This window comes from Triticum dicoccoides, chromosome 2B (genome assembly GCF_002162155.2).
Source record: "Triticum dicoccoides isolate Atlit2015 ecotype Zavitan chromosome 2B, WEW_v2.0, whole genome shotgun sequence".
In the NCBI taxonomy this organism is placed as follows: Eukaryota; Viridiplantae; Streptophyta; class Magnoliopsida; order Poales; family Poaceae; genus Triticum; species Triticum dicoccoides.
The window spans coordinates 500,894,612-500,912,994 of NC_041383.1; the positions used below are offsets into that span (position 1 = coordinate 500,894,612).

Below are 18,383 nucleotides of genomic sequence, written 5' to 3' on the forward strand. Positions count from 1 at the left end.
TCACGACAAGAGATTCCATTCCCTTGAGTGTGTATATGCAAGGGGGGGGGGAGGGAATAGAGGCACCAGGAGAAATTTTCTGTGTGTGTGGTGTTTGTGTTGGTAGGTGTGAGAAGATAATGAGACGTGGGGGCAGAGGGTGTGTCACCGCGTGAGGTCCGGTGGGTCGAGGTGAGGCCCTTTGTTCGGTTCCGTCCTGTGCCACATTGGTCGGCCCATGACACATTTAGGAAGACCCATGGATGACTATCCGTACAAGACAAAGATAGCAGAATTGTGAAGGACTCTGTGTCCACTGACAAAGCCGGCTAGGATTTGTAACCCTAGGTTCTCGGACTAAGGTAACCCCTTTATCTCTGATATTACTATTCATCCAACCTAACTTTAAGGGGCATCCTACAGAATGCTCTACTAGAATCATACTCGTCGATTAGGAAGAGAGGTGTGATATAATGCGTGAGAGACAGGCGTAAAGATAATGTGCGTACATGAGACATGTAGGCAGGTGCATGTATATAGAAAGGGCCGATGAGGATTGTGCGTGTGTATGTTTGCGAGAGGAAGAGTGCTTGTGATAAAGGTTAGTGAAAACAGTTGTAAATGGTTACGAGAGGGAGGGAGGGTTATATCTAGAGAATGTGTGCGAGAAAGACACCTCGGGAGGGAGTGTGTGAGCATGTGTGAGAGGCCACCGATGGAGAGTGAAACTACACGTAAAAGACTGCTCTACACATTGATTAAAGATATAAATTGTATCCAAATATTAGGATGGGATCATGATATTTGCAATTCGCGTAAGGAGCGGACATTGATCCATCAGACATCTAGATTCTATCGAATTTGAGCATGTCTATGTTATTATTCGACACAATTGATCCACATAGTTAGTATTTTGAACTCCAGACAATGCATCGCTTTAGCAATCGAATATAAACGTGAGTATAGTTCATGTTGTGTGTGTAAAGCACATTATACATACGAAAGTTACACAATTGACATTTATAAATAGCTACCTATGAACTAGTACACATTTAATTCAACCTAAGGTGGTTTAAAAAAATCGAATTCAACATGAAGTCCATTCAATTATTTGAATTTGATATCATGGCATTTGTAAACCATACCTAAACTATGGGGGTACCAATCTTTGCTCTGATTTTGTACATAATAGCATATGTAGTCGTGTACAAAATAGATTCAAATTTAGCTCCTCCATTCAAAAATAATCATAGTTATAGGATTTTCAAGTGTCAAAATTTCAAAAGGAAGCGGATAATTTAATGAGGTTTTCAAACATATAAGGTCAAATATAACGTTTGTTGGGGAACGTTGCAGAAAATAAATTTTTTTCTATGTTCACCAAGATCAATCTATGAGTTCATCTAGCAACGAGAGAGAGGAGTGCATCTACATACCCTTGTAGATCGTGAGCGGAAGCGTTCAAGAGAACGAGGTTGAGGGAGTCGTACTCGTCGTGATCCAAATCACCGGAGATCCTAGCGCCGAACGGATGGCACCTCCGTGCTCAACACACGTACGGTCAGCGAGACGTCTCCTCCTTCTTGATCCAGCAAGGGGGAAGGAGAGGTTGATGAAGATCCAGCAGCACGACGGCGTGGTGGTGGATGCAGCAGAGATCTTGGCAGGGCTTCGCCAAGCGTCTGCGGGAGGGAGAGGTGTAGCAAGGGGGAAGGAAGGCGCCAAGTGCAAGGGTGCGGCTGCCCTCCCTTCCCCCTCTTTATATAGGGTCCCCAGGGGGGCGCCGGCCCTAGGAGATGGGATCTCCTAGGGGCGGCGGCCAAGGGGGGTGCCTTGCCCCCCAAGGCAAGTGGAGGCGCCCCCTCCCCTAGGGTTCCCAACCCTAGGCCCAGGGGGGCCCAAAGGGGGGGGGCGCACCAGCCCACCAGGGGCTGGTTCCCCTCCCACTTCAGCCCATGGGGCCCTCCGGGATGGGTGCCCCCACCCGGTGGACCCCCGTGACCCTTCTGATGGTCCCGGTACAATACCGGTGACCCCCGAAACTTTCCCGATGGCCGAAACTCGACATCCCATATATAATTCTTTACCTCCGGACCATTCCGGAACTCCTCGTGACGTCTGGGATCTCATCCGGGACTCCGAACAACTTTCGGTTTGCTGCATACTAATATCTCTACAACCCTAGCGTCACCGAACCTTAAGTGTGTAGACCCTACGGGTTCGGGAGACATGTAGACATGACCGGGACGGCTCTCCGGTCAACAACCAACAGCGGGATCTGGATACCCATGTTGGCTCCCACATGCTCCTCGATGATCTCATCGGATGAACCATGATGTCGAGGATTCAAGCAACCCCGTATACAATTCCCTTTGTCAATCGGTATGTTACTTGCCCGAGATTCGATCGTCGGTATCCCAATACCTCGTTCAATCTCGTTACCGGTAAGTCACTTTACTCGTATCGTAATGCATGATCCCTTGACCAGACACTTGGTCACTTTGAGCTCATTATGATGATGCATTACTGAGTGGGCCCGGAGATACCTCTCCGTCATACGGAGTGACAAATCCCAGTCTCGATCCGTGTTAACCCAACAGACACTTTCGGAGATACCCGTAGTATACCTTTATAGTCACCCAGTTACGTTGTGACGTTTGGTACACCCAAAGCACTCCTACGGTATCCGGGAGTTACACGATCTCATGGTCTAAGGAAAAGATACTTGACATTGGAAAAGCTCTAGCAAATGAACTACACGATCTTGTGCTATGCTTAGGATTGGGTCTTGTCCATCACATCATTCACCCAATGATGTGATCTCGTTATCAATGACATCCAATGTCCATAGTCAGGAAACCATGACTATCTGTTGATCAACGAGCTAGTCAACTAGAGGCTCACTAGGGACATGTTGTGGTCTATGTATTCACACGTGTATTACGATTTTCGGATAATACAATTATAGCATGAATAAAAGACAATTATCATGAACAAGGAAATATAATAATAATCCTTTTATTATTGCCTCTAGGGCATATTTCCAACAACGTTGTCTATTTAGGTCAATCCTCATAGTTCAAGAGTATTCTAGACGTGAATGCTTGTGTTTCAAAATTTCGAACGAAGCGCCAAAAGAGCCTCTACTCGCCCGAAACCGCGTGAGACCAATGTTTGGTAGTACAAGAAAATTACTTTTCTAATAACTCCGACCTGTGAAACCTACCGGCCCGACGTCCAAAGGTCTAAACCGGGGTAGGTTTGTAGCTTCATCTAGACGCCACACAACCGCCTCCGAAAAACATTCATACACAATGGCGGCCTAAGCACACATGCGCGTAGCCGAAATCGCTCCCGCCCACTATTTGGGACACCTGGGATTATCATCCTACCCCCGACCTGCAGTAGGTCCAAAATTTAAGAGGGGGGCAAAGTTTGTACTTTCCCCAAATTTCAAACAAGCGCGTCCCATCTTCTGTTCAAAAAATCCAAAAACAAGCGCGTCCCAGACCGAAACATGGTTCCCCCCCACCCGTCTGATTCCCCATTCGTACTCCGTGGGTGCCAAAACTACCTCTCCACCAGCCGCGAAACCCCGGCGTCCTCCGTCCGCCACCCCATCCCACCCATCAACCGCCGCCCTCCTCCATCACGCCGGAGCCGATACCCCGACGTCGTCTTCCACCACAACCTCAACCGCAACGCCCTCCACGGCTAGTAGTTGAAGCCGAGGCCGAGCCGTCCGTACTCGAGCTAGTTCAACCACGCCGTCCTGCGCCTCACCGCTGCCGCTCCAACTTCGCCACCCTCCACTGCATCGGAGTTGTTCCTGCTATGCCGTCCTTCGCCGCCTCGGATCTGCTTCCCCTCCGCCGACATACAGCCACGACAACACAGTCAACAATTTGGCCATGGGTTCGTCCAAGCCTGCACCCTCCAGAACATTGGTTTCCCCAGTAAAAATAAGAAGATCGGCGTGACATGTGGAGGTGACCACACCGGCAACCGAAGAAGGTACTCCTCTTCCCTTATTCATGCAAATCTTACGTCTCTGCTTGCACGGTATTCATCCCACAGAAGACACTAGTTGACCGCTTCTTCTTGATACTAGATGTTCCTAGTAACTCGTGATGCACAAGGTTTCTCCTCATATACTATTTCACCTTAGCTAGAGGTCTGTCGCCCCCTGAATTTCAATTTCTGGCCAGTTGATTCCCAATTAACGGAAGCATTCCCCTGCGTAACAGGCGCTAGTACAACTATTACGCCGGGGAAGCAGCACCTTGGTGTTTATCTTAGGGGCGTCTGCGGCCTAGAGCTACTGGTGCCCGATCTGGAGGTCGGCCGGGATTAAAGGGATGGCTTGGGGGCGTTGCCAAGCACGGCGGTGGTGTGAGGTCGATGGGAGGGCGGGGCAGCGGAGGCACGGGTCTGGGCCGGTGGTCGCTGGCGGTTCGAGAAAGATCGTCGACAGTGACTGGCGGGAGGTAGACGAAGGCCATCCGCCCGTTCCTTATAGATCGGACGGTTCATTAAAAAATCGACTGACCTATTTATTTTTAGTCGACTGTTATCTTAGATATGACCACATGTGGTGGTGTGCTGGAGGAGTACCTGCATTCCTGTGCTCATATATTACAAAATCATATGGAGTAGAATCTAATTTTGTTTGCCATGCAATGTTGTAGAGCTATCATATGTCTCCTGTCATTTATTTTTAAGCCACCTGCTATCTGCTACTTTTACAGTGCACTAGTTCTGTACACACTTCACCCATGCTCTCACTATTGTGTTTTTATGCAGGGTATTTCAGACTCTGCCTTGAGAGAAGCAGAAAAGAAAAGAGAGAAGTCACTCCATCTTGGTATACGGGTAGGCAAGATACGTTACAACGCTATAAAGGGTGCAGTGTCAGCAGATGGAGACAGTAAACGTAGCTCTGTAGTTGATGACCTCGCTCGCAATGAACCACCATCCCAGGTGCTTGCTTTAACTTCGCGGTGTCATATGTGGTTGCATATTGGTGTCTAGCTTGTATTCGAAAGGCCGAAGTCAGTCTTTATTAAGATAAGGAAAGATATTTTTTACATGAACCACCATCCCGTGAGCACCACAAGACAAATAGCTAGTCAGGGCACTGGCCGAGCCAGTGACAAGCCCAGCAAAGACAGGCATCACCTGGAAGCCAACTAAAAAGCCGCGATGGTGGCGAAGCAGCCCGCCTCCCACCAGGCTCTCAGGTCCTAGATGATCATGTTCACCACTCGAGCCGGATGTCTAGCTTGTATTGCTTCCAATTTGGTTAAATTGCATCTGCTTAGCTTACACATTATACCTTTGAATATGACATGCCTTTCTGTTTTTGGTACATACTAGTACATCTGTGTATTAACCATGTTCTTACATCAAACTAATGTTCTTGTGTATCCCTCATCAATCACTTATGACGAGGCAGGCAGGCAAGGGGACTACTCCTCATTTAAAGAATGCAGCGTCAGCCTCCCGACATGATTCTCAAGAAACAGAAATGCTAGATGAAGATAGTGAACGTAGCTCTGTAGTTGATTACAGCATTTCCCCTACACTAGCATTGCATGTGCTTGCTCTAACTTGGCAGCGTGATATGTGGTTGCATGTTGCATATGGTGTCTAGATTGTAATTCTTCCAATCTGGTTAACCTGCATGTGCTAGTCTGCTTAGCTTATACTCCTGTAAATGTGACATTATACCTATTAATGTGACATGCCTTCCTGTATTTAGTACATATTACATCTGTCTATTAAGCATGTCCTTACATAAAACTATTGTTTTTTTTGTATCCCGCATCAATTAATATGACGAGACACCTTTAGTATATGCAGTGCGATATTAGTTGCATCTTTCATATGATTTATAGCATGCACTGCTTCTAATTTGTTGAAATTCCATTTATGATGGGACGCTTTTAACTTGGCAGTCATATTGGTTACATCTTTCATGTGGTGTCTAGCTTGCATTGCTTCTTATTTGCTGGAATGGTTTTTGCTTAGTTTACACAAACAGTTGTGAACATGCCATGCCGTCCTGTTTTTCGTACATATTCCATCCTGGTATCATGTGTTTGCCTTACATCAAAGTAGTGATTGTCAGTATCATGCATGAATGAGTTCTGAAGAGAGAATTTTATTGCTTTTTCTTGTCGGTTTTACTTGACAATTCAAAATCAATAAAGCGGAAGGAAGTTAGCAAGGCAGCGGATAAAGGTGCTCCTTCCAAACGGAGGGCCTCTACAGTTTCTACTCCTCCACACCCCCAAGATGATTTCCAAGACAACACATGCATAGACACTCAACAAAGCTGTGTTTATGATGAGCACGTCTCCCCTAGTGCAGCATCACTGGTGCTCCCTCTAACTTGGCAATGTTATATGTGGTTGCATGTTATGTGTGATGTCTAGCTTGTATTGCTTCTAATTTTGTTGAATTCCATCTGCTTACTTTACACATTATACTTGAATAAGACACGTGTTCCTGTTTCTAGAACATACAATATCTGTCTATCACACCATGTTCTTACATCAAATTACTACTGTTGTGTAACCTGCAAAAATCACTTATCATAAGACACGTTTGACTTCGGAGTGTGATATAGGTTACATCTCACATTCTTTTCTAGCTTGTACTACTAATTTGTTGAAATGGCACTTATGACGAGACAATTTTAACTTGGTAGAGTGATATTATTTGCATCTTTCATATGGTGTCTAGCTTTCATTGCTTCTAATTTGTTGAAATGCCTTCTCCTTAGTTTACACATCATAAGCTATGAATATGCAATGTCGTGAATATGCAATGGCACTAATGACGAGAGACCTCTAACATGGTAGTGTGATGTTGTTTGCATCTTGCATATGATTTATTTCTTGTACTGCTTCACATTTGTTTAAATGTCATTTATGCTCAAACACTGTTAACTTGGCAGAAAGATATTTGTAGCATCTTCCATATGGTGTCTACCTTCCATTGCATTGCTTCTAATTTGGTGAAATGTCTTCTTCTTAGTTTACACATCATAGTTCTGGTTATCTCTTTCGTCCTGTTTTTCATACATATCACATCCTCCTATCATGTGGTTGTCTAACATCAAAGTTTTATTCGTCTGCATCACGCATCAATTTGTTCTGAAGAACTAAATTTTATTCGTTTTTCTTGTCGGCTTGACTTAACATGGCATAGAGAAAGAGGAAGAAACAGAGAATGGTACGGAATGAGAAGCGGATGAATCCTGCAGATTCTACTGGTACTGATGGTGCAATAGAAGGTGAAAGTCCAGCGGAAAATTCTACCAACACGGCATCCCATGCTACAGGAACTGCAAAAAAAGCCAAACAGAAACAAATAGCTGCCACCAAACAAGCAGAGACAGCCCTAGTTCTTGCAACACCTACCATAGTACTACCAGCTGCACGACTTACTCGTGCGTCAACTGAGCTAGCAGCACGTTCCCAAGCTCCCTTGCCACTTGACACTACTTCCCAAGCACTCTTGACACAAGACGAGTTGGCAATATCAGATGAACCTTGTGAGCTTCAACAGCAAGAAGGTAGTTGCTGGATTCAAGTTACAGTTGCATGCTTCTTTATATGTAGTCTCACAGTTTGATGTACACTAACACTTCCTATGTTTTTTTGTTGGACTAGCACCTAGGCGCAAGAGGAAACAAACATCAGGGATAATGCTCGATAGGTTAACTAAATCTAGAGGAGGAAGAATGGAGATCCGTTTTGAGGTAGGTTTAAAAAGGCCACGTGATGCTACAAAGTCAGCCAAGTTAGTATCAGAGGCAGCGGTTGCCGTTAGGTGTCATGTACGTATCCTCCCAACATGGATTCAGTACAGGAATGACAAAGACGAAACCCAGTTCAACACCTTCCTCGACCATTTATCTGTAAGTATGGTTATGTATGGAAACTAGTAATATCGTCTTGCTCTATCCCATACTTTCTAGGTTGCTGATAATGAGACTCCCATAATTTTCAACATATGAGGTTCAAGTTGGATAGCCAAGATGATGCAACCAGACAAGCTTGCACCCATGTTTTCAAGTCTGCTCTGCGACAGTATCGGTATAACTTGAGGAAAACTCACTTTGAAGGCAAGGCTAACAGTGAACTTTCCCAAACATCTCCAGTGGAAAATATATCGGATGAAGACTGGAGGGGCCTTATTAAACACTGGTCTGATCCGAAGTATCAGGTACACTATATATATGTGATCAGATCACATGTTGAAGTCCTATTGACGCATGTGCCACACAAATCTATCTTCTTGTAGGTGAACTGTTCAAAGAACAAGGCCAACCGTACGAAAGTGAAATTCCAACAGATGACAGGATCTTGTAGCTATATTGCACACTGCGAGGCTCTTGTAATTAGCTGCTATTTCACTCTTTTCGCTGTACCGTATTATCAGATCTATATTGACTTGTTCGAAATGCAGAGGAAAGCCCGCAAGGACCAAAAAGTACCTGAACCAAATGTTGTGGAAATCTTCAAGGACTGTCACACCAGTAAGAAGAAGGGCATGACTACACCAGTCAAAGCCACTGTTGTAAGTCCTTAATCCTCATGCCTTTTAACTACTACTTACTCTGACTTGTGCCTTGAACTGCATGGTTTGCAGCCAATGTCTATTACTCTTTTCAATTTTATACACAATTGTCTTAGTGTATCATTGCACCTTACAAGGTTTAAAAGGGAGGAGTGATCTTCCTTTGACCTTGACCCGTAATCTAGTTCCGTGCTGGACTTGTCCACACAACGTTACAATTGCCTGTTTGTCCGTTCTTAGTTGTTTTGTGATATGAATGATGTCATACTATGCTTACCATATTATAAACTTCGTCTCTTTATCCTTAGCCCTCAATACAATGTGAAGAAATAGACAATACATTAGCGATGGTACATGGTCATATATTTGGAACCTGGTTTTATTATGTACTTTGCAATAAAATACAACTAATATTTTACATGGGTTCACCAGAATAAGTTCTGTATATAGACCAAAGCTATTTTGTTTGGTTATGCCGCCTCCTTAATATCTTCTGTTCTGGTACTACTAATGTAAAACCTCAACTTTTTAGCGAGCTATGGAAAATGGTGGAACCACCACCTTCTGAAGGTGGCGAGGCAACTATAACCGCGATGTCAGCTCTTGCTGCAGTGGGTCAGTACCTGTCCACTAACAGTGCCAAAAGCACGTTCCTGTGTAATACTGGGTTGGTTGTTAAGGCAATATCGTCCAAACTGCCTCATGATCAAGATATGCAAGCTCAAAGCAATGTTGTATCTACGCTCCAGACACAAGTCCAGTCCCTAACAGAGGCCCTTTGTGAAACAAGGAGAAACATTGCTCAATGTCGTCAAGATATGCATGGTTTTGAAACCAGACTATCAGACATTTGCTATGTTGTTCAGGAGCCTAGGAGAAATGAAGGCGAGGGTTATGGTGTTCCATCGGACAATAGAACATGAAAACATAACAGTCAGGTCAAATGAACCGAGCTTCTGAACTTCTGGTGGTGCATTTATCTGCTAGACTGTTAAGTTTTATGCCAACCTTCCTTTTGTTATATAGTTGTAATTTGTTTTGGTGCGATACAAAATTTATTCTTAACGTGCAGCCACCGGCTGAAGAAAACAGCAAGCCATTTTTGTATAGTGTAGGGTGTTCCCTATATTTGCACTGGTGGCGATCTTTGATGCCGAGTGGATGTAATCTGTGCAATCGCCTTAATAGCCTAGCGTTAGTTTGGGCCTTATTTATTTCCTAGTCTTCTTTTTCCCTAGTTTGCTAGTGGCCGCAACTACCCATGGGCCATATACGGGTCGTAGGATCCATGGGTCTCCTACGGGCCGTCGATAAATGGGCCTGTAATTGGTGGGCCTCGGGCCGTCGATAAATGGGCCTCGGGCCGTCGGATAAATGGGTCTACATGGGTCGTAATCAGGCGTAATTGGTATCGGCCCAGCACGGTAACGGGCCGTTAACAGGCCGTAGGACTACAAAAGCTTAATTCTGTCATAGGCATAACGGGTAGTTACTGGACCACAGAAACGGGCCGACTCTTGCCATGGGCCGAATTTGGCCCATTGGGGTAACAGTCCAGTAACGGGCCGACTCTTGCCATGGGCCGAATTTGGCCCATTTGGGGAACATGCCAGTAACGGGCCGACTCTTCCCATGGGCCGAATTTGGCCCATTAGGGGAACAGGCCAATAACGGGCCGAAAGTAATCGAGGGCCGAAAAGGAGCCCAAGAATGTATGGGCCGTCAATAGGCCGAAAGCTAACACGGGCCGGAAGCGGCCCATGTAAATCACGGGCCGTTAACGGGTACAAAGAAAATTACTCTTCATTATGGGCTAGAGTCACTGTGGGCCTATAAAGGGCCGAAAGATACGAAGGCCTCATATGGGCCGAAAGACGTCGTGGGCCATACATGGGCCGAAAGTGAAATGGGCTGGTGTTATGTTCGGCAGGCCACATGATGTTGTTGGGCCGATTTCCTTTAGTGCCCAACGGGCCGTAAAATGGGCTATTTGCGAAGAGACCGTTAACAGGCTTTTCATGGGCCAGCCCGTTAACTTTTGACCAAGTCAAACGGGCCGGCTTTGTAAGCTAAATGGGCCAGTGGTGGGGCTGTGGCACGTGTCGACATATCATAGGCGCCTATCTGACCCACTGATGAGCTGACACGTGTTTTGTCCGGCCAATAAGAATTTTACACGTGGAAATTTCCCATTGGTCGGGGCTGTTAACGGGTTACCGAATCCAAAACCCGACCCGATAGCTTAACGGTATTCCGTTACGGTGGATGCCACGTGTCGGTCACCCTTGACGAAAGCACTTCTGTGACGCGCGATTTATCGTCATGGAAGTGGACACTTGTAGGACCTTGAGAAGAGGTGTCTAGAGGGGGGGGGGTGATTAGACACTAAGAGCCAAAGTTGCAGTTTTTAACCTTTTTAAAGTTTAAGTGGAGTTTAGGCACAAGTTTAACATTCACAACATATAGCAAGCAAACATGCAAAGAGTTTATGAGCAGCGGAAAGTAAAGCATGCAACTTGCAAGAAAGTAAAGGGAAGGGTTTGGAGGATTCAAACGCAATTGGAGACACGGATGTTTTTGGCGTGGTTTCGATAGGTGGTGCTATCGTACATCCACGTTGATTGAGACTTCAACCCACGAAGGGTAACGGTTGCGCGAGTCCACGGAGGGCTCCACCCACGAAGGGTCCACGAAGAAGCAACCTTGTCTATCCCACCATGGCCGTCGCCCACGAAGGACTTGCCTCACTAGTGGTAGATCTTCACGAAGTAGGTGATCTCCTTGCCCTTACAAACTCCTTGGTTCAACTCCACAATCTTGTCGGAGGCTCCCAAGTGACACCTAGCCAATCTAGGAGACACCACTCTCCAAGAAGTAACAAATGGTGCGTTGATGATGAATTCCTTGCTCTTGTGCTTCAAATGATAGTCTCCCCAACACTCAACTCTCTCTCATAGGATTTGGATCTGGTGGAAAGAGGGTTTGAGTGGAAAGCAACTTGGGGAAGGCTAGAGATCAAGATTCATATGGTAGGAATGGAATATCTTGGCCTCAACACATGAGTAGGTAGTTCTCTCTCAGAAATAGGATGCTGGAAGTGTAGGTTCAGTCTGATGGCTCTCTTCACGAATGAAGAGGAGGTGGAGGGGTATATATAGCCTCCACACAAAATCTAACCGTTACACACAATTTACCAAACTCGGTGGGACCGAATCGTTAAACTCTATCGGACCGATTTAGTAAACCTAGTGACCGTTAGTGATTTTCGGTGGGACTGACATGCATCTCGGTGAGGCCGATTCGGTTAGGGTTAGGGCATAACGTAATCTCGGTGAGACTGATTACACAAACTCGGTGAGACCGACTTGGTAATAAGCTAACCAGAGAGTTGGTCAGGTAAACTCGGTGGGACCGATTTGCTCTTTTCGGTGAGACCGAAATGTTACAAAAAGAAAACAGAGAGTTTACATTGCAATCTCGATGGGACCGATCGCTCACTTCGGTTAGACCGAAACATTACGAAGGGAAACAGAGAGATTTCAACCCCATCTCGGTGAGACCGAGATCCCTATCGGTAAGGCCGATTTACTTAGGATTTGTGGCAGTGGCTATGACTTTTGGAATCGGTGATGCCGAATAGGAAGAATCGGTGTGACCGATTTTGGCTTTGGGTTTAGGTCATTTGTGGATGTGGAAAAGTAGTTGAGGGTTTTGGAGCATATCACTAAGCACTTGAAGCAAGAGGCTCATTAAGCAACACCTCATCCCTCCTTGATAGTATTAGCTTTTCCTATAGACTCAATGTGATCTTGGATCACTAAAATGGAAAATGAAGAGTCTTGAGCTTGAAGCTTGAGCCAATCCTTTGTCCTTAGCATCTTGAAGGAGTTCCCACATCCTTTAGTCTATGCCACTCCATTGTTGAACTTATCTGAAACATACTAGATAAAAGTGTTAGTCCAACAAGAGATATGTTGACATTAATTACCAAAATCACCTAGGAAGCACTTGTGCTTTCAACACTTCCGTGATGATAATTTTGGTAATGTCATGAAACACTTCTACGACAGCACAGGTATGACTATCTTGATTCTGTCATAAATTTTTCATGGATGTACATGCATGACAAAAACCGCGACCTACTGTGACAAACACATATCATCGCGGAAGTGTATTTTTTTAGTGATAATTAACCCATTAATTTATGGATGACTACTTAATAACAACGTAATTAATGATCATCTGGATGGTTCTTGGAGTACTTAATAACAACCAGATTAGTGAGGTGCAAGGTGGTAGCTGAGCCAGTGTCTTGGATTGATGCAACTGGTGGAGCCAACCATGGTGGGAGAGCGACTCTGGAGGAATTAGAGGAAGAATCTTGTGCTTGATGACCGAGGTGCATGTGATCAAACCCAGCGTGGTGGGATCATTTTCCCCAATGGTTGTGGTGGTGGTGGTGTAGTTTATGTTTTAGTTTCGTCCTGTGGTGCGGCTGTTATGTGGCATGGTTGTTCATGTTGTTTGGTTGAGCTTTATTTCCTTGTTAGCTTTTGATCTTAGTGTATAAACCCTTAGGTTGAATGGTCTGTGGTACTAGTTTCATTTTCTTAATGAGAGGAGCTCAGGGTTGCGCCCATTTAGATTGAAAGAAGAACATTATCCAATTCCATTTGTAACATATGGCAACCCGTCAGTCCCTAGGTTGCATCCTTCATAATTTTTTCCTAGATGGAGCATTCCGTAGTAGTACTTCCTCCGTTTCAAATTGTTTGTTTTAGACTTGTCCATTCCTGCATGCGTTATTCAAAACTAGAGGTAAAGAACCGTGACAGTAGTTAACTTATCCTAATTACTTCATGGTGCACGTGCACTTTTTAAACGAAACGAGCGGCCTCGCTCTCACAGCACATGCACACGTTAATTTATTTGTCCGCTAGTGCATGTAGACGTGGCATTAAATGCGTTCACAGTGCTCCTTTAGTTTAGAAAGACAAATCCATCGGCATTTATTTCGGGTTTTCAAAAATTCAAAAAACTATATCTTTCAAACCGCGCGTCCGAATTCAAATGCGTTTTCACCATTGGAATCCTCGCGACGAGATCTTTGAAACTAGATCCCGCATGGGTATATTTCGACGAATTTTTTTCGATGCCAACTTTGGGGCTATATGGTGCAACTTTAGTATTGCATGGTGCAACTAGTACTGCATGATACAACTTTTTTCAAAAATCAATTTTAGAGCTGCATGATCCAACTTCCGATGGGGCTACAACATAGCAACCATAACAACCGACTTTTGCGATGTGCAACTAGTCTACTACCTCGACCAACCACCTTGTAGTAGATGTGCAACCATCCTTTCTACTTGTGGATGCCTATTTGTTGGCACACCCTGCACCATCTCCCCTACCAGCGATATGTGCAACTTAGTATGTTGTTCAAGCCAACTGTCTACTTGTCGATGTGCAACTCTTTCCCCTCCCTACTTGTAGATATGTAGTTACGGTTGGTGGGGGCAACAAACGGAGTTGCACATAGCTTGCTATGCAGTTGGCTAAAAAAACATACGAAGTTGCACATCTCACAGACAAGGATAGTTGGATGGTGTTCCACATTCACGAGGATAGTGAAAAGTTGCATATAGACAGGGCGCCGAAGTTGCAAATCTCACTAGCAGGGGTGGTTTGGACCGGTTGCTAGAAGGGAAAACTACACATCCATGGGGGTGCGATGAAAAGTTGCACATCCCTGTTAGACAGTTGGTCGTGTCAGTATTCGGAGTTGCACATCTACTGCTAGGTAGTTGGCGGATGCAGCAAACAGTGAAAGCACATCCACATGCAGGGGAAAGTTGCACATCAAGTACTAGGCAACTGGTCTGAGCAATAGACGAAGTTGCACATGTCACTGGAAGGGGTAGTTTGAGGGGTGGAGGTGACATCAGCGAAAACTGCATGTCCACGGAGCAGGCGGAAAGTTGCACATCCACTGTCAGCTAGTTGCACATCGCTTCTAGTCAGTTGTATAAAATGAGGGACTAAGTTGCACAAAAAAAATTCAAACATACCCATGCGGTATCTAGTTTCGAAGAGCACGTCGCGAGGATTCCAACGGTGAAAACGCATCTTAATTTCGATGCACGGTTTGAAAGTTATGGTTTTTTGAATTTTGTAAATCATAAATTAAATGATAGAAAGTCATCCATGCCCATGGAGTAAAAGAAGGCGCAGCGGATGCATGTGGATCATCTAATACGCATGTTCGTTGGCTATTTCTTGTTTAATTAGTTGAAATCAGAGGAATCTTTTCTAATCAGCACAAGGAGACAAAACACTTTCTATAAATTTACCGGCCGTTCACGATACGTAGGCCTGCCCCTTATAACTTATTCAAAAAAAGTGAAGTACTAATAGGACTAATAATCAAACAGGCGCAAATAGTTAACAGAAAACCCAACCCTTACATATATACACACTCCATAATCCACCTCGTCTTGAGTAAGAAATAACTTTTAACCCACTAATCCAAATCCGAACTCCCCCAGTGCCAGATCGGACTGCCCGGGAAGTCACTCATGTCCACCACATCGGCAACGCTCAAAAAATCGTCGAACATGTCATCGTGCACCGTCGCCGCGTCCAGTACGCCGGTTTCAGCAGAGGAAGTATTGCTCTGCTCCCCACCTCCAGCCGCCACGTCCTTGATCTCCTGTTCACCGCCGTCTGTGCCCTGCAGACAGCTGTAGTACATCTTCATGAGCTCGTCGATGGAGTTGCGGTCCGCCTCCGCGACGCCGTCAATGCCCGGCAGCGCAACCAGCTCCCGGCCACGGCCACTGTCGACATTTCCTCCCGTGCTCTCGTTGCCAACCTCTCGCTTGCGCTTGTCGACGTGCAGGTCGCGTCCCGCTTCCCGCGGCTCCTTGTCGTCGTCGTCGCCTGGCTGCTCTTCGAGCGGCGTGATCCGCAGGGCGCGCTGCACCTGGCGGTCGAGCGCCTCCTCCTGGGTGATGACCCTGGACCAGGTCTCGGCGTCCCTGGCGCTCATCCTATGCTGCAGCCGCTTGGATTGCCACACGAGCTTGCGCATCTGGTCGAAGCGCGGGCTCAGGTGCTTGATCACCGCGCTCAGCAGGGAGATCTTCCACGCCTTCTTCAGGTCGTGAGGCTTCCGGTACGGCGGTGGGCCCTGGTGCGCCTGGGTCTCGCCCTGCAGGCCCCACCAGACCTCTTGGCCCGTCGGCCACCATGGTGGCGGCAGTCCCCTGTCCAGCGGGAAGCTCCGCTGCGGGGGCTCGCAGTGCTGGATCAGCGCCGAGAGCAGGGACCCCAGTGTGCTGTCCTGGATGTCGAGGAGCCCGTGGAGGAACGACGACCCCGGGCTTTCGAGTGCCGTCGACGGACCGGCCAGGGCCGTCGGTCCCGTCCGCTCGAACCCAACGTCCTCCTTCCACCAGCCGCGGAGGCTGTCGGAGGAGCCGGACACGGGCATGCCGGTCTCGTCCACGATGCCGTACACGAACCCCCGCGCGTTGCACACCTCCATCATCCTGAGCATGTGCCGGAGGACGCCGTCCTGCGCCCGGAGCATCGCCTTGCGGCGGTACCGTGACTCCGGCATCTCTGCCTCCTTCTCTGCTTGGGCCAGGTCCGTGCCCGGCCTCTGTCCGGTTGCTCTCCGTTCATGGCCCGGGCTGCCCTCGAGCTTCATGAGAAGCAACTGGTCCTTCCACATGCGCTTCTTGAGGTCCGCGATCTCGATAGACTCTGAACCTGACTCGGACTCGCTCTCGTCCTGCAGGTCCGGCTCGGCGGCAACAGCCACGGCATGGGGGTCGGCCTTGGTCTTGCCTCTGTCCATGGCTGGCCGTGGCAGCTGGTGCAGGCCAGGAATAGGTTTGTCGTTGCTGGGGCTTCCCATAGGGACGTACTCCTAGCTGCTACGGGTGTAGCGGCTCGTCGATCGAATTTATAGGCGCTGCAGAAGAATGTAGAAGAAGGCTGGCCGTCTAGGGATGCGAACCCACCAGTGGGGTGGTGCATGGCGGTATCTTGACGAGCTCGGTAGCTCCCGTTGGAGCGCACATGGTTTGGATCATGACTCACGGCGTAAGTTGTTCTCTTCCAGCAGGCAACACGAACACGCAGCAAAACATGAAAGTGAGAAGAAGAAGATGCATGTACGTCAGCTCAGTCTGTTCACCAGGAAACATTAGTTTAATACTAAGATGGCATCCATGCATGCACTAGAGAGTTCTTATGCGGAAGGAGCCAAATATCCCAGCTGTTTCTTGTGCTGATCTCTTTTGGAAATGCGAAGCCCTGTGCTGATTGATCTCGGAGCGCAGCGTACGCAAGCACAAACGTACTCCTTGACTTTTCATATAGTCCGTACCACTGAATTTCGTGTCACCATCTAAGGAGACACTGAATTCAATAAATGCGTGGCCGGACGAGTTTGTCAGTTCGACAAAAAATATCCCAGCGAAGAAAGGTTGTCTCTTTTTTATGTCATGCTCTTTTTGCAGCCGTGCCTTGCAACTCCATATAAATATTTAAGTACTAGTATGTCACTTGTGATTTATCTGTCCATATTAATGTGATTCTGTAAATAAATGTTTAGTAAATCCTACCTGTGATTACCTTATATTTTGATGAGAAGTTTGATAGGTAAATTAAATGGAATTGGTTCAGAAGGTTAATAGAATTCAAAACGGTCTGCAGGCTCATCTACTCCCGATGAACAGTAAATTCTAAAAGATAATAAAAAATTCAAAAAAACTGAACTTTTTAAACATGAAAGATGAGAGAATTTTCTAGGTGCGTGCAAAATTTCAATGTGTTTGGACATTTCACGAGCTCGTGGTGAAAAATAATTCGGTCTGCACAGTGCATTTTTTAAAGTTTCGTTGACAAGCCAAATTTGTTATTTTTGCCACGAGCTTCTCAAATGTTCAAACACCTTGAAATTTGGCACGCACCTAGAAGATTCTCTCAATTTTCATGTTTAAAAGTTCCATTATTTTGAATATTTTTGCTATTTTTTTTATTTTACTGTTCATCGACAGGTGCAGCCAAGCCTGAGTGCAGAAACGATGCACTCAGTGAATTAAGGTGATTAATCATCACACAAGAAAGGTTAGACAAATGAGTGGGGAGAAGAAAAGTGAAACATGTAAACTTACATTATTTTTAACTAATAGAGACTAGACGAGTATCCGTGCTTTGCAACGGGAACGGAAAATTGCCATCTTTACAATGTAGTAGAACGCCCAATGTTGTATATGATAGATTCTTACTTCTTTTTAACTATTATAGAGATTTTTGAGTAAAAAGAATTCCTAACTTTTTGTTGGCTTGTTTCGCGGCCAAATGAAATGCCATGCATTTTCTGTCAATATGAATGTCGCAAACATTCCATCCAGAAATAAGAGAAGGATGGATCACAGAGCCTTCTCAGCGATTGCGATTCTGGGCCGTTGGATCGGTTCCCTTGATGCGTTTTCGTCCGTTGGATTGAGAGGTGGGAGGATCTGTGCCGTCGGATCTGGAAGAAACACTGCTGGAATGAATAGTTATGGCAACATATTGTAAATACCATGCCCCCACCAGGGCATTTTGGTAATTTCGCGTGGTGGCGGTATAAAAGGGCCGGCTCCCCTGGTGAACCCTAGCCTCCTCCTCTCCCCGCACCCGCGCCCCCTCCCTCGCCCGCCCCGCCCCGCTCGCCCGCCCCGCCCCGCTTGCCCGCCTTTCCCCGCCCCGCCGCCTCGCCCACCCCGCCCCGTCGTCCCGCCTCGCCCGTCCCGCTC

General features: G+C 46.4%; 1 protein-coding gene across 1 annotated transcript; it reads right to left on the reverse strand.

Annotated features, from left to right (window-relative positions):
* Positions 1–15,031: 15,031 nt before the first annotated feature.
* On the reverse strand, positions 15,032–16,492 carry LOC119367899 (ETHYLENE INSENSITIVE 3-like 5 protein). Its single transcript, XM_037633277.1, has one exon. It carries the CDS (start codon positions 16,490–16,492, stop codon positions 15,092–15,094), a length of 1,401 nt encoding a protein of 466 aa, XP_037489174.1. The 3' UTR covers positions 15,032–15,091.
* Between the last annotated feature and the right edge of the window lie 1,891 nt (positions 16,493–18,383).

Excerpts from the sequence above, each read along its gene's own strand:
- LOC119367899 (XM_037633277.1), bottom strand. The coding sequence starts at position 16,492 with ATGGGAAGCCCCAGCAACGACAAACCTATTCCTGGCCTGCACCAGCTG.